At 35.4% G+C, this 26,198-nt stretch overlaps 1 protein-coding gene across 16 annotated transcripts in view; it reads left to right on the top strand.

The window, feature by feature from the left end:
* Positions 1–26,198, top strand: part of CCDC171 (coiled-coil domain containing 171) — a 576,357-nt gene that overhangs the window by 199,608 nt on the left and 350,551 nt on the right. For all 16 annotated transcript variants that reach the window (XM_077148117.1, XM_077148129.1, XM_077148126.1 and 13 more), the window contains 2 exons: positions 6,757–6,849; positions 15,883–16,043. In XM_077148117.1, coding sequence (XP_077004232.1) covers positions 6,757–6,849; positions 15,883–16,043 — 254 coding nt within the window. The remainder of the gene's footprint in view (positions 1–6,756; positions 6,850–15,882; positions 16,044–26,198) is intronic.

Below are 26,198 nucleotides of genomic sequence, written 5' to 3'. Positions count from 1 at the left end.
TTGTTGTCTATCTGTTCTTTGACATTCAGTTTAGCCTAGGTTTTGTAAATAGAACAGAAATTTTCATTTCTTATTTCTTGCCCTGCTGTATAGTGCCTTTTCCCACCCTTAGGAGGGTCTACTTAGGTATTATATACCCCAGCCAGATTTTCCCAGACCAAACTGGCCTCCTCTCAGGAGGAAAGAGCCACTTGCATCAGTTTTTCCTGAGGGTGAGACCCAGCAGATTGAAAGACCTTCCTATGAAGCCTCTGGACTATGTGTTTTTCCTATGCTTCCCAGTATGTGGCGCTTTTCTGCCTTCATGTCCCACCAGCGTAAGGTGATGTGGTACCTTTAACTTCAGCAATCTCTCTCTGCTGGGGCCATGGTTGAAATAGAGAAGAGGTTGTAGGCTGACTTTAATTGCTTCACTTTTCCAGATCCTGGGGTCTGAATTCCTTGAGGGAGGGATTCCACCTGAGCTGGGCCCAGCCCATTCCTGGGGAAGGCACAAGCTTCAGACAACCTTTCAAACAAGCTTAGTTCTGCCCATGCCTGTGGTACTTGGAGACTGAGGCGCCCTGCAGCTGTATCTAAAGAGTAGTCAAGCTGTAGAAACACAGACACAAAAAAGAAAAAGAAAAAGAAAAATCCTTTTCAAAACAGGACCCCTGTTCCTCAGGTTTGCCAATCAAGAGCTTAAGTTGGTATGTTTCTTTGTGTATCTCCAGGTCCTGTGTGTCCCCTACTTTCCTTCAGGGCCAGACCCTTTCAAGTTGTGTGCTATGTGAGTCAAAAAACCTGTTTTTTTTCTTTTTCAGTCAGCCCTGCCCCCTCTGTGCTGGGGCAAAAACCAGGAACCCCAACTTTTACTTGAGGTTCAGCTAAGCTGGGGGCCTATTTTTAGTAGTCAGAATTTGTAAATTAATTCCACAAGTGGAGCTTGGTTGAGCTCCGCTCCTGCTGCTGGTAAAGTCTCTTTCCTGTCTCCTCTGGGAAGCAGTCTGTGGGGATGGGATGCTGGCCATGGCAGCTTGGGGGACTCACGGTTCTGGGTGGGATCATGGCTGGTCTAGCTTGTCCAGACTGGGGTTTCCTGTGTGTCTGGTCACTGATGTGGCCCCCGCATTGTTCTGTACTGTACCTGGCTATTTCCTAGCTGCTCTGGAGGACTAATGAAATCCCATACCTCACTGATCTTGGCCCCGCACTTGTAGTTAACCTTTAACACACATATAATTATTTAAAGCCTTTAAAATATTAGAATCATTTTTTAAAGGTGGATTTCTGCCATATTGGTTACTTGCCCATAATTGGAAATTATCAGGTGATAAAATAAGATAAAAAAATTTTATCTAGATGAAGTGGTTTTTGTTTTTAGTCCAAGCAAATATTTTAAATATGAAAACCTTTTAAGGGGTGCAAGGATAGTTCAGTGGTAGAATTCTTGCCTGCTATGTGGGAGACCTGGGTTTGATTCCAGGTCCATGCACTCCCCTCCCCGCCCCAAAAAACAACAACAAGCAAGAACAAACAACAAGCCAACCAACCAAACAAAAGCTCAACAAATGGTGCTGCAGTAACCGGATACTCACATAGAAAAATAATGAAATGTGACCCAGCCATACAGTATACAAAAAACAACAACAAACCCTTTAATATACAAATTGTAATTGTATCAACACCCATGTAGCAACAAGGGTCTGAGGCAGGTGGCATACTGGTGGAGGGAAGGTTCTAGGTCCCTGACCTTTCTTCTTGCCCACAATCACTCTGTGACCCGTGAGTGTGTAGTCTCAGCAGAGGGCAGGTCAAGGCAGACAGAGCCTAGGAGCATTATTTCCAATGACAAGATGGCCAGAGCACAACAAACCTCTCTGCTTGGTCATCTGCCCACTGTTGCAGCCTTCAGGGAAAGCCAGATCCAGGTAGGAGAGAACAGGAAGATGGTTTTGACTGAGAGGAGAGACACTATCTTTTCACCAGGAACTTGCTGTTCTTAGCTTTAGGGATAATTTTCCAGTACTAGATTGAAAAGGGCTAAAAATCTTCCTGGGAGAATAGGTATTATATCTGAGTCTACTTCCTAATTAGAATTCCTTGACTGTGACTTCAGAAAGCAGGGTCGTATCTGCTCAGGTGTAGCAAGGGTAAGGAATGGCCTGAGCCTTTGGCCCAACACTGACCACAGAAGCCTCAAAGCTGGCCGGTGAGGAAACAACCATTTTTCATTTCCAGAAGTTGTTTACCAAAGTTTAGATTTTGGGGTGAGCTCTGTCCAACTGTTTAGGAAATAGTGTTATATAGCGTACTAGTGAGGAATCTCGAACTTAATGTTTACTTATGTGATATACTGTCCCCTATTTTGATGCCTATTTATGGGCTAACTTTTGTGTAATACAGTTTTTCTGCTTGATTAATCCCTTCATGTTCAAATATATGCTCTGAGCTAGATATCTTTTATTTAAAGAAGGAAGAATGAGTTGTTTTTGTTTTTGGTTTAGTCTTCCAAAAAATACATTCTACATGTTTTCATAATTTTTTGTGAAACATTGGAACAAGCTCGTGGAAACAGTAGGAGCACATGTGGTGTGGAGAACATTTGTGTATGTTTGGTTAGTTCTGCTGCTGAGTTGGGGCCATCAGCTCTGCAGTATTATGATAAGGTAACATGTACTGAGGGGTTGGATAGAAGGCATCCTTCTCTGTAGTGCCTTTTTCCAAGACTAGAATTAATTTTTTTAAGTGGAAAAGATTGCCTAATGGAGTTTGATGTGATTTAGTGAGATACATGCCATAAAACTGGAACAAACAAACAAAACAAAAACAAAACAGTTAAGATGAATACATAGTATACTAAAATAAAAACCTCTTGGCAGTAGGAAGGTACCTGTAAATGAGCTACTTTATTATTTTGTGTTACATAAAGAACTCAGTTGTTCACAGTGTTAGGGAATAGACATAGTATATATATAGTCTAATACTTGAATTAACAGGCAAAGCTGTATGTAGTTAAATTGACCTTTGGTATATATGAACTTGTATTGGATTTGGTAATTTTAATCTGAATTCTGTTATGATTTCTATCCTTGTTTTCTTGATTATATTGGGTTTGAATGTCAATGAAACAGTTTATTATACAAGTTCTCTTAGGTATTTTGGAAAAAATTTTTTTGGAACGGCACTTTGCTGTTCCTCTAGCACCCTCTGCTGGATGTAGGAATTAATTATACAGGTTGGAAGATTTTAAAAAATATTTGCTGGAAGGGCTTTTATTTAATTATGTTCTTCAACAGAGTCCACTCTTGGAAGGCATTTGAGATTTAAGATTTTTGTTTGTTTGTTGTTTGCTGTCCTTACTGCTTGAGTTTTAGTAATAGTAAACAGTTTGTAAATTTATGTTTTCTCTTGGATGTTTCATTCAAAACAGGAAGGTGTGTAAATAAGGGTGTGAGATCTGTTTTTTTTTTTTTATTTCAACCACTTTGGCTTGTCTGGGCAGGGAGAAATAAAACAACTTCTCAACGTAAATTTTGATAGAAAAATTTACATATATGATTTTTGGAATCTGGAAAAGTATTTCAACATTGAAAGTTTGCCTTCTTCCTTCTATCTTCCCTTTTATAAGTTAACTTATTTAGTGCTTTATCTTCAATGACTATGAGCTGTGTATCTGAGTAGACCCATTCTGAGTTAGCAACTTTAAAAGGAGTATTCTGGATGCCGAGGAAGCAGATTTTAATTCCTTATGGGTAGGGAACATTATTCTGTAGGGTTTCATTTAAAAAAAATGCTTTTTTACTAGTCACCTATCCAGGGTAATGCTCCTATTTTAGGATTATGTGCTGAATGTAAAGAAATTTTCTGCTATAGAATGCACCTTATTTTGCACCTCCAGCTTCAGGGGGTCCTTGTCCTAAGGATTCAAAATCAGCATTTATATTTATATTACATAAATAACTATGTAATTCCAGAAAACTTTTTGTCATCCCTGTAAAAATCCTCAAACCCATTAGCAGTCATTTCCTATTTCCCCTTACTCCCAACCCCTGGCAACCACTAATGTACTTTCTATCTCTATTCTGTTATTTCATGTGAATGAAATAATGCAATATGTTTCCTTAACTGGCTTCTTTTATTTAACCTAATATTGTCAAGATTCATCTATGTTGTGGTATGTATTAATACTTTATTCTTCTTATGGTTGAGTAATACTCTGCTATATAGATGTACCACATTTGTTTATCCATTTATCAGTTGATGAGCATTATAGAGATTTTAAATGTAAGGTTCTTGATTGAGATTTGGCTAGCAAAATCCCAGAAATTGTATACTAAATATTTTGTATATACATTGTGTTTTGTTTTCTAATGAAAGTAGAAAGATCTTCAAAGGGTTTACAATCAAATTGGATATTAAGATTTTATTCCATATTATCTCTCTTCCTAAACTGTAAGCCCTTTAAAGGAAGGATATCATTTGGATTCATTTAAAAAAGATTTATTTTTATTGATCGATCTTTCCACACATACTCTCCATACATGGTATACAATCAGTGGCTCACAATATCATCACATAGTTGTGTATTCATCACCATGATCATATTTTAGAACATTTGCATCACTCCAGAAAAAGAAATAAAAAGAAAAAAGAAAAAGCTCATATATGCCATACCCCTTACCCTTCCCTCTCATTGACCACTAGTATTTCCATTTACCCAATTCATTTTACCCTTTGTCCTCCTTATTAATTAATTAATTTTTTTATCCATATTTTTTACTCATCTGTACATACCCTGTATAAAAGGAGTAATAGACACAAGGTTTTCACAATCCCACCGTCACATTGTAAAAGTTATATCTTTATACAGTTGTCTTCAAGAATCAAGGCTATTGGAACACAGCTCAGCTGTTTTAGGTACTTCCCTCTAGCTACTCCAATACACCATCAATTGAAAAGGGATAGCCATCTAATGCATAAGAATAACCTCCAGGATAACCTTTCGACTCTGTTTGAAATCTCTCAGTCACTGAAACTTTATTTTGTCTTATTTTCCCCCTTTTGGTCAGGAAGGCTTTCTCAATCCCTTGATGTCAGTTCCCAGCTCATCTCTGGAGTTCTCCCATGTTGCCAGGGAGCTTTACACCCCTGGAAGTCATGCTCCATATAGGAGGGAGGGCTGTGAGTTCATCTGCTGAGTTGGCATAGAGACAGAGGCTACATTTGAGCCACAAAAGAGGTTTTCTGGGAGTGACTCTTAGGCCTAATTTTAACTAGGCTTTTAGCCTATTCTTTGGAGGAATGCATTTCATAGGGGAGAACCCCAAGATTGAGTGCTTGGACTATTGATTTGGTTGTTCTCACTGCTTGCAAGAATATCAGAAATTCTCCAAATGGGGAAGGTGAATATTTCCTTGTTTCTCCCCATTCCTCCAAGGGTATTTAGCAAATACATCTTTATTCATTGCCCTGATTACTATGGGATATATCGGGACATCACACTAACCCAGACAAACCAACAAAATCTCACTCCTTATTCACGATTCTATGTACTTATGGTGTTCAACTAAACTGACCATACAAGTTAAATTAGGAAATGCACTACCCAAAATATTATTCTTGCAGCTTCAAAGTATGTAAAATGATACATTGAATATATTTGGAGCTCTGTATATGCTTTTGAGTTATTGTGAATAAGTATTTAATTTTATGACTGTAATTACCCTAAAGAATCTGGGAACGTTTTCTTACTGTTCCTTGGAGATTCGTTTTCATTGTTTTATTTTTTAAGAATTTTATGATGCAATATTTAAGATACGCAGAATAATGCAGAGAGTAAATCCTACGCAGAACTCTTGAGAACCCATCATCCAGTTTAAGAAATTAAACATAAACAATACAAATGAAACCCTCTCTGTTCCCTTGCAGTCCTCTGCATTGTTACCACTATTATGAATTTATTTATTATTCTCATGTATGGCCTTATACTTTTTTCTTATCATTGTCTTTATAATTTTAGATAAGAACATGGATTATTAGAATATGCATTACTAATGCATTCATCTGTCTTTTCCTTGGCTAGAATCTTTATAATCTGAAATGAGGACTTTCAGTGATATCAAAAGAAAATGAATAAAAAATATTAAAAAAATTTTTTTGACAAAACAACATACGAACACAAGCATTTTTAACATATGAACATTCCATACTTGGTATATAATCAGTGGCTCACAGTATCATCACATAGTTGTGTATTCATCACCATGATAATTTCTTATAATATTTACATCACTCCAGAAAAAAGAAATAAAAAGAAAAAAGAAAAAACTCATACATATCATGCCCCTTACCTCTTCTTCTCATTGACCACTAGTATTTCCATCTATTCAATATATTTTAACCTTCCCCCCCTATTTTTTTCCGCTACCTCTTTCCACTCCCTTTCATTGATCACTAATATTTCAATCTATTCAATTTATTTTAACAGTTGTTCCCCCATTATCTGTTTATTTTCTATCCGTATTTTTTACTCAACTGTAGATAAAAGGAGTATCAGACACAAGGTTTTCATAATCACATAGTCACATTGCAAAAGTATATTATTATACAATCATCTTCAAGAAACATGGCTACTGAAACACAAATCTTCAATTTCAGGCACTTCCTTCTAACCACTCTAAAACACCTTAAACTAAAAATTATAATTTTGGAATATAACGATCCTTGTTCACTTTGCCATTGTTTTTGAGTTTAAACTTTTAATTTGTTTTTCAGGCAACTACTCTGAGAATGAGGAAATTAGAAGAAAATATTGAAGCAGAAAGAGCAGCACATTTAGAATCAAAATTTAACTCTGAAATTATCCAGGTAAATGTAAACAAAATATTTTTGTGTGAATTTTAAGTTGTGTTAAACAGTTGGGAAAAGCATGTTCAAAAAACTGAGGTATGCATTTAGAATGAACACTATGTTGTTATGACATTCATTATTGTATTTACTGTAAGTATATAGTCCAGGATAGTGTTTATTGTATATGAGGAGGAGTTTGCACACTATGACCATGGGTAAATCCCACCCACTGTGTGGTCTTATAAAGTTTTGTTTTGTCTTTGATTGCTTTTGTGCTACAGTGGCTGTGTACAGCGACCTCATGGCCTGGGAAGCCTAAAGTATTTGTTATCTGACCCTTTACAGAAAGTTTGTTGTTTGATTTTCTTTTTATCAATAGCCATGAGATTAATTTCTTTTCATAAGCATTTAAAAAATATGCAGTTTCATTTATTAAGTGTATATCCTGTACACATCACCCATCAGTATATTAAGAGCTGAGAATAAAGATGAATGGGATCCTTTTCTGAGCATACATTTCATCATTAGAGATATTATAGATGTATAGATAGAAATACAAAATACTAAGATATTATGGAAATATAATAAAGAGAAGAATTAAATATGAACAGGAAACTAAGGTAAGGTATCCTAAAGAATGTTTGCTTTTGCCAGGTCTTAGAGAGTGAGGAGGAATTTCTAAGAGAAGCGAGGGAATGTCATTATAATCAGTCTGTAACTCAATCTGGCTAGTAGCATCTTTTGTAAATAAAGTTTCATTGGGACGTAGCCATTTCGATTCATTTACATATTATCTATGACTGCTGTGCTGGTTTGAAAGTATTATGTACCAAGAAAAGCCATGTTTAATCCTGATCCAGTCTTGTAGGAAGAGCTGTTTCTTTTAATCCTGATTAAGTACTGTAGGTTGGAAACTTTTAATTAGATCATCTCCATGGAGATGTGACACACCCCTTTTTTTGGTGTGGTTTTTTTATTAGATGAAGATGTGATCCATCCATTCCAGGTGGGTCTTGATTAGTTTGCTGGAGTCCTTTAAAAGAAGAAATATTTTGGTGAGTCAGAAACAACAGAAATAATAAGCTTCAGAGCCAACAGAGAGAGAGCTGATACAGATACTGACACTTGGAGAACAGAGACATGGATGTTTGAGATGCTTGGAGCCCAGCAGACATCTCCATGTGGTGTTAAGCAAGCCAGAACTTGGAAAAAGCCAAGGGAAGTCAAGAGATGAATGCCAGCCCCAGAGAAACAAAGTGAGAGACTCCTACAGGAACAGGGGCTGAAAGCAGTGCAGCCCAGGAGCAAGGGAACAGCAGATGCTAGCCACATGACTACCCAGTTGACAGAGGTGTTCCTGACCCATTGACCTTCCTTGAGTTACGGTGTCTTTTCCATGAATGCCTTAGTTTGGATATTTTTATAGGCTTTGAACTGTAAACTTGTAACTTATTAATTACCTTTATAAATACCTCTCCGTTTCTGGTATATCACATTCCAGCAGCTTACAAACCAAAGTAGCTATTTATTGTGACAGAGACCTTATAGCCTGCAAAGTCTAAATATTTACTCTTGGGCCCTTTACAGAAAATGTTTGCTGACCTATGTTTTAAATAAAGAAAAATGCATGGGTAAAGACACTACATAAAAAGTGGTGCTTCCTATTTTGAGATCCCTGTGCAATGTGTAGTGTGATATAGTGTAGAGCAAAGGAAAAGATTAGAGATGTTAGAAAGGTGAGATTATTTTTCCTGCCAAGGAGTTATTTTGAAAGCAGTGAAAAGCCACTGCAGATATCAAATCTAGTTTTAGGAAAATAACTTTGGCAACATAATGGTGAATAAATTAAAGGGAGTGGATTTAAGCTGGGTGAGAAGATAAAAACCTGAATTAAGATGGTAGTTACAGACATGGAAAGGAGGGGTGTGATCTGAATAACGGCTGCCTGTGAATATATTAACTTACATGCTGTTTAAGTTTCCTTGGATGCTCAGCAAATACATGAAATGGGTTGGATTAACAAATGGAAATTTATTTGGTCATCATTTGAGGCTGGGAAAAAGTCCAAATCAAAGCAACATCAAGGCAATGCTTTCTTCCTAAAGACTGGTGTTCTGGGGCTGGCTGTTGGTGACCCTTGGTCCTTATTTTGTCATATGGCAAGGCAAATGGTGGCATCTCCTTATCTTTCCCTCTCTCCCTCATTCCGTTGATGTGCAGCTGCTGGCTGCTGCTTCTGGCTTTCTCTTTCTCTGTCTAAATTTCCTAAAAGGACTCCAGTAATAGTATTAAGATCCATCGTGATTGCTGTGGGCCGCACCTTAACTGAAGTAACTTCATCAAATGGTCCTCTTTACAATGGGTTTACATCTATAGGAATGGATTAGATTTAAGAAGATGTTTTTCTGAGGTACATTCAGCTTCAGACCACCACACTTGCAAAGGAGACTTTTGCAGATGTGATTATGTTGAGGATATTTAGGTGGGGAGATTATCAAGGGAACCTGGGAAAGAAGGCATGGGCCCAATGTAATTACAAAGGTTCCCATAATAGGAGGCAGGAGGGTCAGAGTCAGAGGTGGAGTTGTGATGATAGAAGCAGAGGCTGGATTCAACTATAAGTCAGGGAGTACAGGCAATCTGGAAGCTTTGAAAAGGCAAGTAACCGAATCTCCTTTAAAGCCTCCAGAAGGAACACAACCCTGCTGATGACACCTTGATTTTAACCCAAAAAGCCCATTTTGGACTTCTGACCCCTAGAACTATAAGATAATTAATTTGTGTTATTTTAAACCAGTAGTTTACACTAATTTGTTATGGCAGCAGTAGGAAACTATAAAAGGGGACCCATTGGAAATCTATTATAGAATCTATAATGATAGAGAACTGATTTATGGTGTGGAGGATAGAAAGCGAAGTAGAAGATAGCACTAAGGTTTGTAGCTTGTGTGAAAGTGGGTAGATGCAGCTGGCTGCCAAACTTTGGAGCTTCAGGGGAGAAGATGGTAAGTTTTGGACATGTTAAATTTGAAGTTTAGTTTAGAGAACATTTGAGAAAATGTTCATGAAAAGTTACCTGGAGAATATGACTTTTACTCTTGTCATCCTGCTTTGTGTGAGCTGTTTCCTTTTCCTTTGGTCTCTCAAGCACTCCCTCTAGCTTATCTTTTTTTTTTTAATTCATTTTTTATTATCAAACCAAAAAACATATAACATGAACATTCTTTTTTTTTGTAATATTCCATTCTACATAAATAATTAATAATTCACAATATCATCACATAGTTGCATATTCATCTCATCATGATCATTTCTTAGAAAATTTGCATCAGTTCGGAAAAAGAAATAAAATGAAAACAGAAAAAAATTCATACGTACCATATCCCTTACCCCTCCCTTTCATTGATCACTAGCATTTCAATCTAAATTTATTTTAACATTTGTTCCCCCATTATTTATTTTTTATTCCATATGTTTTACTTGTCTGTTGATAAGGTAGATAAAAGGATCATCAGATACAAGGTTTTCACAATCACACAGTCACATTGTGAAAGCTATATTATTATACAATCATCTTCAAGAAACATGGCTACTGGAACACAGCTCTACATTTTCAGGCAGTTCCCTCCAGCCTCTCCATTATGTCTTGACTAACAAGGTGATATCTATTTAATGCATAAGAATAACCTCTAGGATAACCTCTTGACTCTGGAATCTCTCAGCCCCTGTCACTTTATTTTGTCTCATTTCACTCTTCCCCTTTTTGGTCAAGAATGTTTTCTCAATCCCTTGATGCTGAGTCTCAGCTCATTCTAGGATTTCTGTCCCATGTTGCCAGGAAGGTCCACACCCCTGGGAATCATGCCCCATGTAGTCAGGGAGAGGGCAGTGAATTAGCTTGTTGTGTTGGCTGGAGAGAGGCCACATCTGAGCAACGAAAGAGGTTCTCTTGGGGGTGACTCTTAGGCCTAATTTTAAGTAGGCTTGACCTATCCTTTTTGGGGTTAAGTTTCATATGAACAAACCCCAAGATTGGGGGCTCAGCCTATTGCTTTGGTTGTCCACACTGCTTGTGAGAATATCAAGAATTCAACTTGGGGAAGTTGAATTTTCCCCCTTTCTCACCATTCCCCGAAGGGGACTTTGCAAGTACTATTTTATTCACTGTTCAAATCACTCTGGGATTTATCGGGGCATTGCTCTGGACAAACCAACAAAATCTCATGTTTCCATGTACTTATGGTGTTCAATTAAGCAGTCTACATAAGTTATATTAGGAAATGCACTAGTCAAAATATAAATTTTGTACCAAATAAACATTTTTTGCTTTAGTCTCACATGTAAGTTAAAATTTTTAAATATTAATTAACATCTATTTTCAGCACCCTGCAGTAATGACATTCCTTTGTTCTTCCTCATGCAAAGACATTTTAAAAATTTGTACGTTTAGTCACTATCATTATACACTCTAGGCATTCCTAGATTATACCATTTTAATCTTTATCATCTATCTTTCTTTCTGATTTCATTTGTGCCCCCAGCCCTCCTCCCTCTATCATTCTCACATTCAGCTTCATACAGTGTTTTAACATAATTGTATTACAGTTAGGTAGTATTGCGCTATCCATTTCTGAGTTTTTACAGTCAGTCCTTTTGTACAATCTGTATCCCTTCACTCCAATTACCCAAAATCTTACCCTATTTCTATCTCCTGATGGTCTCTGTTACCAATGAAATTCTTCAAGTTTATTCACTAATGTCAGTTCATATCAGTGAGAACATACAGTATTTGTCCTTTTATTTCTGGCTAATCTCACTCAGCATAATGTCGTTAAGGTCCATTCATGTTGTTAAATACTTCATAACTTGATTCAATCTTACAGCTGCCTCATATTCCATCGTAGCATGAACATTCTTAACATATAAAAATTCCGTGCGTGGTGTACAATCAGTGGCTCACAATATCATCATATAGTAGTATATTCATCACCATGATCATTTTTTAGAACATTTGCAACACTCCAGAAAAAGAAATAAAAAGTAAAAAGAAAAAACTCATACAAATCATATCCCTTACCCTCCCTCTCATTGACTACTAGTATTTCCATCTATTCAATATATTTTAAGCTTTGTTCCCCCTATTTTTTTTCTATACCCCTACCACTTCCTTTCATTGTTCACTAGTATTTCAGTCTACTCAATTTATTTTAACATTTGTTCCCCTATTATTTATTTATTTTTAATCCATATTTTTTACTCATCTGTCTGTATCGTCCTCTAGCTTATCTTGGATCAGTTTTCCAGATGTAAGGAAAATTAAGGAATTCCTTAGCAGGGTATTTGTTTGGTCTGCTACTTTTCCAAATTGAATATCTCATAGACAAATATAATTTTGTTGTTGCTTAAATGTTTTATCTCAGCACTTTGGCAATGTCTTAAAATTTAATAAATATATGTTAATTCTTCGGTTAAATAGATTATTTTAGTGTGATTATGTCACTATAATAGTATTTGATTTTTAAAAATCTTTTTAAAATCTAACATGACAGAAAATATCTTTGATTTTCATTATTACTAAAGTGATTCTTACTTTATATTGTTGTATACCTGGTCAGTAGTTATGTTTGATCATTGCTTTGTGAACTAATGTAATAGAACGTGTGAAAATAAAATGTATACAGTTATTTCTAGAAGAATAACTGGTTTAAATTTCATTGACTTTAGCAAGTCTGAAAATCTTTCTGCTTTATTTGTACTACTATTTATTTTGAATATTGTAATAAGTAAGATTTGATGTTGCCAGAATCAGTAAATGAGAAGTAGCTATGAGTAGATAAATTAAAGTTAATTTAGACTTTAAAGACTTAGATCATTAATAGAATTTGCAGTAAGTTTTACCTCATTGTTTAAACAACTCAGTTAAAGCTGAAACTAAATTTGGAAGGACTTTATGTTTAATTTTTTAGAAACTTTTCTGTCTTCAATGATATATCCCTTTTATTTTGTAATTTTGTATTTACAGTGGAAAAATTCTGACTCATTTGAGTGAGTCAGTTTATTAAGCAAGCTCATTTAAGTTAAGCTTTTTACATTAAAAAAAAATTTTTATGACTGGATCACCCAAAATGGCATTACTTATCAATAAGGCTGTAGTTTTAAATTCGGGAAATAAGTATAATTGAAATTAGACTTTTCTCACAGCTATAATATATCACTGGGAGTATGCAGTTAAAATCTATAAAATGAAAATTATTGTATGTTAGCGACTCCTATAATTTAAAATTAATATTTAATAACTATTTTGGTGCTGTGACTTAAAAGAAGCAAAAGTTTACATTTGAACCATAGATCTTTAAATTTTGCCAAGTATTTTCAATGAGATTTATCTGTTAAAATTTAGTTTCAGAATAGTTTCAAAGCAAATGAGACAGTAGTTGTAATTGATCACCATGTTATCATAAACTATTGTTAAATATATATTCGAAGAACTCTATTGTTTTGTTTGAATGCTGTGGCATAAAAATGAAAAAGTAGAATCAAAAGCAAAGAGTTGGCTCAAAATTGTCAATTTGGATTGGTTTATTATTTGTGATTGAGCTTGCTTATTTTCTGAAAGAAGATAGCAGTGTAATCAGAATAAAATGTTTCCTAGATTTGTTATTTGACTTGTAAACAGTGGATTTAGCCAAACATCAAGGAAAAAGAAAGCTTTTAAAAGTATCAAAAATTGAAAATTTAAATTGAGGTTTACTATATCTGTTCTATTTCCTTACTTTAATGAAAAGAATAAACTGTTTCAACTATTTCAAAGTAATTTTGTATAGTTAGGAAAAATAATTCTGATGATTATCATTTGTGTAGATTAATTTATAAAGCATTTTGGTTTTGTGCTAGGCTTCATTTTTGGGTGGGTTCATCTTTCTAAACTCAGGTTCTTTTGCCTCCCCTGCGAGGCTTTTCCCAAGCAGAGTTCTCAGCTGTTCTGTGATTCCTTGGTCCTTTGTACATGCCTGTTGTAATATGTTGTGGTCTGTTTTCCCTAAAGACTGAACTCTTCAAGAGCTAAGAAAGAATATTTTCATGATTATTCTGTATTTCTTGAGTACTAGCACATTGGTTGGTATGTATTAAGTGCTTAATAAGTATTTATCAAATAAATAATTGTTCACTTGTTCCTTGTGGTCATCCTGTAAAGTAGATAGTCTAGATATTATTATTTTTGTTTACGGTTAAGGATGTTCAAATTTTTGAAGTTTAGGTAATATACACAGCGTCACGTAAATTAATTTGCAGAGCTGGAATTAGAACCAAAGTCTTATGGTTCTAAAGGCCATTTTCTATTTAGTGTGAAGCATCTATAGCACTCCACCCCCCTCCCCGTTTTTTAACCTTAGCAAATAATTAAAAGATTTTTTAAACTATTTTCTGAAAAGGTAACATATACACAGTTCAACAATCAAAACAATATTAAAAGATTGAGAACTTTTGCTTTTATTCCTATCCATCTCATTCCTGCACCCCCTTGCCCAACAATTTTTTTTTCCACCACTTTTTATTTTCCCAGCTTGCTTGCCAAAAATATTGCTTTCTGGACCTCTCTAATTTCAATATACATTAATAATATATCCTGTAGATCTTTCTATAACATTGCATAGAGCAATTCTTTTTGTAGCTTTTTTACAGTTACATATTATTCTTTAGTTTATGTATTCTACTGTTAGTGCACACAGAGAATCCAGTTTTTAAGATGTTTTATTATGTGAAATTTTTAGTATTTGCAAAAGTAGAGAGAATAGTAAAATTAAACTCCCCGTTTATCTATTACCCAACTTTTTTTAAAATGTTATTTTATTGAGATATATTCACAAACCCTATAATTATCCACCATGTGTAGTGGTACACAGTACTGTTACAGTATGGTTGGCATTCAACACCACAGTTAATTTTTGAACATTTCATTACTCAAAAAAAATACATATAAGAATAAAAATAAAAATGAAAATGAAAAAGAACACCCAAAAACATGCCATACCTCTTATCCCCCCATTACCTATTTATTTATTTGTCCTTATTTTTTTACTCATCCGTATATACACTGGTACATACACTGACACTTTGTGTCAGCCACAAAGTTTTCACAATTCACTTGGTCACACTGTAAAAGCTATACAGTTATACAGTCACAAATTCTTGAGTCTTCAGGATTCAAGTCTACTGGAATACAGTTCAGCAATTTCAAGTCTTTCCTTCTGGCATGACTGCTCTATGCTATTTGAAATATTTCAGCCACTGAAACTATTTTCATTTCTCTTCCCCCATTTGGCCAAGAAGTCTTTCTCAATCCCACGATGCCAAGGCCAGTCTCATCCCTGGGAGTCATGTCCCACATTATCAGAGAGATTTCCACCCCTGGGAGTCATGTCCCATGTAGGGCGAATGTCAGCTTTAACACTTAACGCTGGCCAATCTTGTTTTATCTATTATACCACTCCTCTTAATTCCCTCACTCCCAGATTATTTTGAAGCAAATCACAAATATCGTATCACTATACTCATAAATATTTCAGACAAATGTGTGTTATTTGATGATAAAAATTTTACTTTATTACAGTCAGAAATTTCCAAGTATAAAAAAGATCTTTTTAAACTTTCTTAGGCTTACAAATATATTCATGTTATGATGGTTCTCATAAGAGAGTAAAAATACATCCTTTTACTTTTCAAAGACCACTTAATTTATCATATTTGAGAAAATAAAGTGCCCAAGTGGGTTATTAGATCAAAATTAGGTCCTTTGGTAAAATGAGTTGGTATGGTTTATCAGCCTATCTTTTTTCATAGTACAGTTAACTCTTCATTCTCCTTCTCTTCTTCCCTTCCATGCTGAGAAAGAGTGTACACTGTCTTATGTTTATTTTCCTTTTTAAACAAAGTAGAAAGAATAAAGTGTTTGGATGGATGATATCTGCTGTTGATGAAGTATTCTATACAATTTAAGATTGATACTATCATTTCTTAGATTGCCTTAATTTCTCTACTGTCATCTGGTAGTTACGGATTCGAGACCTTGAAGGAGCTTTACAAGTAGAAAAGGCCAGCCAAGCTGAAGCTGTTGCCGATTTGGAAATGATCAAGAATGAATTCAAAGAAGTTGAAAGTGCATATGAGCGAGAAAAGCATAATGCACAAGAGAGCTTTGCGAAACTAAATATGTAAGTGTTTTATTGTAAAGTTCTCTGAATCAAAATAAAGATTTTATGAAATTAAAGTATGTATGTATGAATATGTAGTAGTTTAGAAATAGTTCCCATTACAGTCAATGGGTAGATTGGGTTAAAGGACTTCATAAAACACAGAGTTTTCCTCTTCCCATATAGGTAGGAAAGGTAATGCTCTTTTAGAATTTAAACTACCACAAATATTTCCCAGAAAAGCAGTTCTTCACTAGAAAGAAAATATATTAGTGCATTTTGTATTATATTTACTGATGTAATGCAGTACCTTTAAATACCTTCATTTCTAGGCCACATTCAGATGATCCGTGTGAAAACAGATAATGTTTGAGTTTTTCTCACGGCAGAAATAGTGTAGTAGGAGTAACACCACTTCTAACAGTTAACATGATTGTGTCTCACGAAGTGTTTTCTATGTGCTTAGCTTTGCAGGTGTGTCTGTGTAAACCCCTGTAAGGTAGCTGCTCTTTTTTACCCATGTTTACAGTGGTGGAAATTGAGGCTTAACAAGATTAAAGACACACAGCTAATAAGTGACAAAGTTAGGATCTTTCTGACTCCTTTTTCAGTTCAGAAGCCTTGTCTTGAAGCTTCTGTGGAATGCTTTAGGAAGTTTTTAATTAAGTTTCCAAAAGAAAGTCAATAGTTGACATTTAAATAATTTCCCTCCAGAAAGTGATATGCATACCATGGTAGTTACGTTATAGCTGGTTGGGGTACATGGGCTACCATGGTATGTAATGTAATAACAAGTTGGTACATTAGTTATATATTTATTTTTAATGTTAATGTATATCTATGATAAGCAGATAATGGCTTTCACTTTACTGTGGTAATATAAAAATTCCTTTTAAAATACATTTATTCAACTTAAAATGAGTTAATTTAAGAAAGTATTACTTAATAGTAATTATTATGGGTATGGCAAAAATTATAAACATGGTACTTGAAAGACTGAAGTTTGAAAAAATTTAACCATGATTACTTTTATTAGTAAAGCTTATAATATTTTAAACCCAGTAATTCTTATTACTAATTAAATACAATTCTTAAACTATAAGAGTTATCTACGGTTATTCTTAACTATAAATTATTGTTACACTAAGGACTTATCCTCCTTTATTACTTTGATCCATTGCTTGAATCTATGCATTTATATCTTTGAAGAGCTTTTTAATAGTATATACTTTAGGCTTCGTTACTATTGCTTTGAGGTTATGATTAGAACCTACAAGTAGAAGAAGAAGTCAGACTGAACTCCCAACAGTACTTTCCAACAATGAAATAATAGGCTTCTTTGGAGGAATTAGTAAGTTCCCTGCCTGGTCTCTGTCATGGATGTTGAAAAAAAGAATCCTGCAAATGATGAGCTAACATTTAAGCTGCAAGATTCTGACCTCTGTATTTAGTTCTAACTTGACCTTAAGTTACATTTTTCCCTAAAAGTTTTGTATTGCTGTTGTTTGTATGTTTGGTGCTTGAAAGTTTTTACTCAAAATTTACATTCCAATAAGGACCCCTAACAATTCTAAATATCTGTTACATATTCCAACTAAGTGCTAGCTAACAATCTTAAATTTTTGAGATTTTTATCTGTTTTTCATTCCTATATATTTTTCCTGTTATATGGATTAAAGCATAGTCCTCATCAGTACTTCCTGTGCTTTCCATTCCCTAATCCCCTATTTCTTTTCCTTGTACATAATACTAAGCAGCTACCTTTATTCCGACTATCTGTGGTATAAAACAGAAGGAAAACTATGACTTGAAGAATGATTAGATAAGTGATTGCATTTTCTATTCACACTTTTAAAAATATTTAAAAATTTTTTAGGGTTGAAAATTCTTAAGTATTAATATTTTTTAAATGTGTGCTTCTTATACCTTATAAAAATATTTTTATTGAAAAATCTTCACCCACGTATGATATACACATGATATATACTCAGTGGCTCACAATATCATCACATAGTTGTGTATCCATCATTATGATCATTTTTAGAACATTTACATCATTCCAGATAAAGAAATAAAAGGAAAAAGAAAAAACGCATATATCCCATACTCCTTACCCCTTCCTCTCATTGACCAATAGTATTTCAATCTACCCATTTTTCCCCCTTTGTCCCCCCTATTATTTATTTATTATTTTCCTTAATTTTTTACCCATCTGTCAATGCCTGGTTAAAAGGAATTTCAGACACAGGGTTTTCATAGTCACACATCACATTGTAAAAACTATATAGTTAGACAGTTGTCTTCAAGAATCAAGGCTACTGGAACATAGCTCAACAGATTCAGGTACTTTCCTCCAGCCATTCCAATACACCATGAACTAAAAAGGTCTATCTATATAATGCATAAGAATAACCTCCAGGTTAACCTCTTGACTTTATTTGAAATCTCTCAGCCACTGCAACTTTATTTTGCTTCATTTCTCTTCCCCCTTCTGGTCAAGAAAACTTCCACATCCCATGATGCCAGGTCCTGGCTCATCCCGAGAATCCTGTCTCACATTGCCAGGAAGATTTACATCCCTTGGAGTCATGTCCTGCATATTAGGGAGGAATTCACCTGCTAAGTTTGGTTTAGAGAGGCCACATCTGAGCAACAAAAGAGGTTCTCACATCAGGGGGGTGGTGTGACTCTTGGGCATAATTACAAGTAGGCTTAGCTTCTCCTTTGCAGAAATAAGTTTCATAGGGGTGAACCCCAAGATCAAGGGCTCAGTACATCAAATTGTTTGTCTTCATTGCCTGCGAGAATATCAGGAATTTCCCAGAAGGAGAACTTGAACATTTCCTCCTTCCTCTCCAGTCCCCCAAGGGGACTTTGCAAATACTTTTTATTCTCTGCCCAAATTACTCTGGGATATACCGTTGCATAATACTAACCTCTACAAACCAACAGGACCTCATTCAAGGACCTCATATTCAAGATTCCATGTAATTATGGTATTCAAATAAACTCATCATACAAATTAAGTTAGATCATGTGCTACCCAAAACACAAATTTTTCACCAAATAAACATCCCTTCCTTTGATCTCACACAGAAGTTGAAGTTTGATATATGGACCATATCGCCCTTTACCCTGTATTCTGATTGGCCTTAGTCCTATCTGAATCAGCTTCATTCTTATCTCTAGTTGAAGTCTGATCATTTTTTAACTTTTTAAACATTGCTGTATGGGGTAATGCTGTCTTTCATAGCGTCAGTGCTCTAATTCAAAGTCTCAGGTATCATATACATACCTGAAGTTTTGGGGAACAACCAGATTATATTCAAATAACTCAGTACCTCAGAATTTAGAAATAAGTGTTACAACTCCTGAATCTAGGTGACTGCTGTAAAACCTTACAATCTAGGAACCTTTACAGTGGGCCCCAACCAGATTATCCTTGCTCTCGACTTCAATTCTCCAAGTTTGTACATTATAGTTAGTCCATATGAGTGAAGAATGATAATATTTGTCATTTTGTTTCTGCCATTTCATTCAGCAAACTGTCCTTAAGGTTCATTCGCCTAGTTGCATGTCTCACACCAAGCATTATTATTTTTTTAATTTTCCACTTTTTAATTGTATAGTATAACATGTATACAAAGCAATTAAAGAGCAATAGTTTTCAAAGCACTCTTCAACAAGTAGTTACAGGACAGATTCCAGAGTTTGTCATGGGCTACCAAATGATTCTCTCATATTTTTCCTTCCAGCTGTTCCAGAATATAGAAGGCTAGAGGGCTTAAATATTTTTTTCTCATCACAAATGACTTTTTTTTTCCTTTTTTTGGTGAACAATAATGTATATACAAAAAAGGTATAAATTTACAAGCTAAGCACTGCAATTAGTTGTAGAACATTTTGCAGAGTTTGATGTGGGTTACAATGCCACAATTTTAGGTTTTTACGTCTAGCTGCTCTAAAATATTGGAGACTAAAAGTGATATCAATTTAATGATTCAGCATTCATATTCATTTGTTAAATCCTGTCTTCTCTGTATAACTACACCATTACTGTTGATCTTTCCATCCTCTCTTTAAGGGTGTTTGGGCTATGGCAATTGTAAATTTGTCATATTGGAAGATTCTGTCACTAATGTGGGGTAGGAAGAGGGAACTATCTGATGTTCTGGAGAGGCTGGGATAGGTTTCAGGACTTATCTCAACCAGGGACCTGCTGGTCCTGGAGTTTGTAGGTTTCTGGAAAGTTACTCTAGTGCATGGAACCCTTGTGGAATCTTATATATTGCCCTAGGTGCTCTTTAGGATTGGCTGGAATGGTCCTGGTTGGGGGTTGGCAGGTTGTGATAGCAACCTCCAGAGTAACCTCTCGACTCCAGTTGAACTCTCTCTGCCACTAATACTTTATTAATTACACTTCTTTTCCCCCTTTCAGTCAGGATGGAATTGTTGATTCCATGGTGCCAGGGCTGGATTCATCCCTGGGAGTCCTTTCCCATGTCACCAGGGAGACTTTCACCCCTGGATGCCATGTGCCACGTAGGGGGGAGGGCAATGCTTTCACTTGCAGAATTGGACTTAGAGAGAGTGGAGGCCACATCTGAGCAACAAAAGAGGTCCTCCAGAAGCAACTCTTAGGCATGCCGATTGGTAGACTAAGCTTCTCTGCTACCTACATAATTTTCACAAGAGTAAGCCTCATGATCGAGGACATGCCTATTTATTTGGGTGTCCCTAAAGTTTGACACAGTATCAGGAGATCCCCTCATGATAAGGTTTAATGGTTCCATATTCTTTCTCCCATCCCTCAGGGGACTTGGCCGATACTTGTTGATTATCTGCTTAATATATTCTAAGATGTATCCAGATTACAATAGTCTATACAGGATTAAAGCCCCTCTTTCTTATTCTGTGCTCCCTGTGTTTCAATTGTTCAAATGAGCTATACAGTTATATTGAATTAGATTATGCACTACAGAAAACTTCAGTTCCAGACCAAATAAACTTTTCTTCCATTGGTCTCAAAGAGTTTGTGTAGTTCTATAATATAGACATTGTTTTTCCTTACCTGTATGTCTGAATTACTTTAAACCCAACCTGTTCAGCTTCGTTCTTATCTCTAAATATTAGGTCGTATATATAAAATAGCCTCTCAAAATCCAGAAATAATAATCACCACTCCAGACTTAATGTGTCTGCTCTAAAAGCTTACAATCTAGGCCCCTGTTTTCTTATAACCATTTTCTAAAGGTGACCATGCCATTCTTGTTCTTTTGTTTCTGGCATATTTTGTCTCACCAAATGTCCCACATATTCATTCACATCATTGCATGCCTCATGACTTTGTTCCTTTTTATAGCAGCACAGCCTTCATTCATAAGTATACACCATCGTTCACCAATCTGCTTCTCCATTGGTGCATCCTTGAGCCACCTGCATTCATCGGGCATCATGTATAGGGCCCAAAGTCCACAGTCCATCAGCATTCTCAATTTTAGATAATTTCCTTGGTCCCAAGAGAAAGAAAACCAATAAACACACCCAGCCAAAAAGAAAATTTAAACCTCCCCTTAACTATTGTCTCTCCCCCCATCATTTACCTCTGTTGTTGCTGTGCTAGTGCTGATAGTTTCCTTTTGAACATAGCTCATAGCATGCAATAGCAGTTTTCACTCTGTACCCTGGACTTAAACACTCTTTGTATAAGATTCATATCTTTGAAATAGTTCTTGTGGGAGCTAATTCATATTTCTAGTGTTAATCAGTGGGACCCGTAGGTCTATACAACCCCTTTCTATCTTATTCATCTTCAATATGGTAATATTATTTATAGACCCACTAGAGAATCACCTTCACTCCTATCTATTAGAGTTCAACCTACATAGCTAATGGTTGACCCATCTCTAGCTCCCATGTATCTCTAAGTCCCCTGTATTCTGTATCATAAACCTCTGAATATACCTTTACGCTGGTCATAAAAGTGGAATCATACAGTATGTATCCTTTTGTTTTTGGCTAATTTCATTCAGCATTATGTTCAAGGCTCATCCATCTTGTCATGTGCTTCAGGACGTCATTTTGTCTTACTATTGCATAATAGTCCATCATATGTATATACCACATTTTGTTGATCCACTTGTCTGCTGATGGGAATTTGGTTTGTTTCCATCTTTTGGCGGTTGTGAATAATGCTGCTATGAATATTGGTGTGCAAATGTCTGTGTCATTGCTTTCAGCTCTTCCGGGTATATACCAAATAATGCTATTGCTGGGTCATAGGGCAACTCATTATTTAATTTTCTAAGGCATTGCCAAACAGTCTTCCATGGTGGCTGCACTATTATACATTACCACCAGCAGTGAATAAGTGTCCCAGTTTCTCTATATCCTATCCAACATTTATGGCTTCCTGTTTGTTTAATAGCAGCCACTGTTATAGGTGTGAGATGGTATCTCTTTGTAGTCTTGATGTGCATTTCCCTTATAGCCAATGAAAATGAGCACCTCTTCTTGTGGTTTTGAGCCATCTGTATTTGCTCTTCAGAAAAATGCCTATTCATATCTTTAGCCCATTTTATAATTGGGTTGTTTGTTCTTTTGGTGTTGAGTTTTAAGAGTTCTTTGTATATACAGGAAATCAAACCTTTGTCCAATATGTGATTTCCAATTTTTTTCTCCCATTGAGTTGGCTGCCTCTTCACCTTTTTGACAAAGTCTTTTGAGGTGCAGAAGCATTTGATTTTGAGTAGTTCCCATTTATCTGTTTTTTTCTTTTGTTGCTGTGCTTTGGGTGTAAAGTTTAGGAAGCTACCTCCTATTACTAGGCCTTAAAGATGTTTTCCTACATTTTTTTCTACAAGCTTTACGGTGCTAGTTCTTATATTTAGGTGTTTGATCCACTTTGAGTTAATTTTTTGTATGTGGTGTAAGATAGGGAACTGCTTTCATTCTCTTAGCTATTGATATCCGGTTCTTCCATGCCCAATTATTGAAAAGACTGTTTTGTCCCAGTTTAGAGGATTTGGTAGCCTTGTCAAAAATCAGTTAATCATAGATTTGGGGTCTATTTCCACACTTTTGATTTGATTCCATTGGTCAGTGCTTCTATCTTTGTGCCAGTACTATGCTGTTTTGACCACTGTGGCTTTATAATAGGTTTTAAAGTCAGGGAGTGTTAATCCCCCTACTTCGTTCTTCTTTTTTTTTTAGGATGCTTTTAGTTATTTGAGGTCTTTTTTCTTCCAGATGAATTTGGTCATTAGCTTTTCCAAATCTTCAAACTAGGTTGGAATTTTGATTGGTACTATGTTGAATCTGTAGATCAATTTGGGGAGAATTGATCTACAGATCCATGAGCAGGGAATATCCTTCCACCTATTTAGATCTCCTTTGATTTTTTTTAGCAATGTTTTGTAGTTTTCTGTGTACAAGTCCTTTACGTCCCTAGTTAAGTTCATTCCTAAGTATTTGATTCTTTTAGTTGCTATTTTGAATGGAATTTTTTCCTTGACTGACACTTCAGCTAAGTCATTGCTTTGTATAGAAATGTGACTGATTTTTGCACATTAATTTTATATCCTGCCACCTTGCTGAATTTGTTTATTAGCTCAAGGAACTTTGCTGTAGATTTCTCAGGATCTCCCATATATAGTATCATATCATCTGCAAATAATGAGAGTTTTACGTCTTCTTTTCCAATTTGGTTGCCTTTTATTCCTTTGTCCTACCTGATTCCTCTAGCTAGAACTTCTAGCACAATGTTGAATAATAGTGGTGACAGTGGGCATCCTTGTTTTGTACCTGATCTTCAGTGGAAAGCTTTCAGTCTCTCTCTCCATTGAGTACGATGCTGGCGATTGGTTTTTCATGTATTCCCTTTATCATATTGAGGTAGTTACCTTTGGTTCCCATGTTTTGGAGTGTTTTTATCAGAAAAGGATGCTGAATTTTGTCAAATGCTTTTTCACCATCAATCGAGATGATCATGTAATTTTTCCCTTTTGATTTGTTAACGTGCTGTATTACATTAATTGATTTTTTCATCTTGAACCATCCTTGCATTCCTGGTATAAACCCCACTTGGTCATGGTGTATAATTCTTTTAATGTGCTGTTGCATTCAATTTGCTAATATATTATTCAGAATTTTTGCATTTATGTTCGTTAGGGAGAATGGCCTGTAGTTTTCCTTTCTTAGAGCATCTTTACCTGGTTTTGGTATTAAAATGATATTAGCTTCATAAAATGAGTTAGGTAGAGTTCCTTTTCCTCAATTTTTTTTGAAAAGTTTGAGCAGGATTGATGTTAATTCTTTACAGAATGTTTGATAAAATTCCCCTGTGAAGCCATCTGGCCCTGGGCTTTTCTTTGTAGGAATATTTTTGATGACTAATTGAATCTCTTCACTTGTGATTGGATTGTTGAGATCTTATATTTCTTCCTGAGTCAATGTAGCTTGCTCGTGTGTCTCCAGGAATTTGTCCATTTCATCTAAAGTGTCTAGTTTGTTGGCATATAGTTGTTCATAGTATCATTTTATGATTTCTTTTATTTCTTCAGGATCTGTGGTAACAGCACCCCTTCTCCTTTCTAATTTCTTTTATTTGCATCCTCTCTATTTTTTTCTTTGTCAGTCTTGCTAGTGGCCCATCAATTTTATTGATTTTCTCAAGGAACCAACTTTTGGTTTTATTGATTCTTTCTTTTGTTCTTTTGTTCTCCCATTCATTTATCTCTGCTTTGATCTTTTTTATTTCTCTTCTCCTATTTGCTTCGAGGTTAATTTGCTGTACTTTCTCAAATTTCTCCAGGTTTGCTTTTAAGTCTTTGATTTTTGCTCTTTCTTGCTTTTTAATATAGGCATTTAGGGCAATAAATTTCCCTCTTAGCACAGCATTTGTCACATCCCAGAAGTTCTTATAGATTGTGTTCTCATTTTCATTCATCTCTAGATAGTAGTGATTTCTTTAACAATTTCTTCTTTGATCCACTGGTTGTTTAGGACTGTGTTATTTAATTTCCATATATTTGTGAATGTTCTCATTCTTTGGTGGTTATTGAGATCCAGCTTCATCCCATTGTGATCAGAGAATGTACTTTGAATAATTTCAGTATTTTTAAATTTATAAAGACCTGTTTTGTGCCCCAGCATTTAATCTATCCTGGAGAATACTCCATGAGCACTAGAGAAGAATGTATAACCTTGTGCTTTAGTGTACATATATGTCTGTTAGGTTTAATTCATTTACTGAATTATTTAATTTCTCTATTTCCTTGTTGATCTTCTGTCTGGTTGTTCTATCTATAGAGGAGAGTGGTATATTGAAGTCTCTCACTATTATTGTTGAAACATCTATTGCTGCCTTCAGTTTTGCCAATGTCTGTTTTATGTATTTTGGAGCTCCTTGATTGGGAGCATAAACATTTGTGTTTGTTACATCTTCTTGGTGAATTGACCCTTTAATTAGTATATAGTGTCCTCCTTTGTCTCTTATGATACTTTATGTTTAAAGTCTATTTTGTCCAATATTAGTATAGCTACTCCTGCTTTCTTTGGGTTAGAACTTGAGTGGAAAATATTTTTCCATCCTTTCACTTTTGGTCTATTGTGTCTAAGACAAGCATCTTGTAAGGAGCATACAGTTGGTTATGTTTCTTAATCCATTCTGCCAATCTGTATCTTTTAATTGGCAAGTTTAGTCTGTTAACATTCAAAGTTGTTACTGAAAATGCGTTTTTTGATTCCACCATCTTACCTTTTTTATTTTTTAAATCAGATCCATATATTCTTTTTCCTCTTTCTCTTTGTGGTCTTTAAATTAAATTCTTTAAATAAGAGTACCTTAGTGGTACCCTTCAATTCTGTGCCCTTCTCCAAACCTCCATCTCCTGTCTTCTTTTTCAGCCAGCTGAACTCCTTTTAGTATTTCTTGTAGGGCCTGTCTCTTGTCAACAGATTCCTTCAGGACTTCTTTGCCTGTGAAAACTTTAATCTCTTCCTCAGTTTTGAAGGACAGTTTGGCTGGGTACAGAATTCTTGGCTGTAAGTCTTTCTCTTTCAGAGTCTTGAATATATCATACAACTGTGTCCTGCCTCCAGGGTGCTAGTTGAGTAGTCTGAACTCAGTCTTATTTGATTTCCCTTGTATGTAGTAGATTGTTTTTCTCTTGCCAC

Source organism: Tamandua tetradactyla, chromosome 2 (assembly GCF_023851605.1).
Source record: "Tamandua tetradactyla isolate mTamTet1 chromosome 2, mTamTet1.pri, whole genome shotgun sequence".
Lineage (NCBI taxonomy): Eukaryota > Metazoa > Chordata > Mammalia > Pilosa > Myrmecophagidae > Tamandua > Tamandua tetradactyla.
This window is presented reverse-complemented; position numbering and strand designations above follow the sequence as displayed.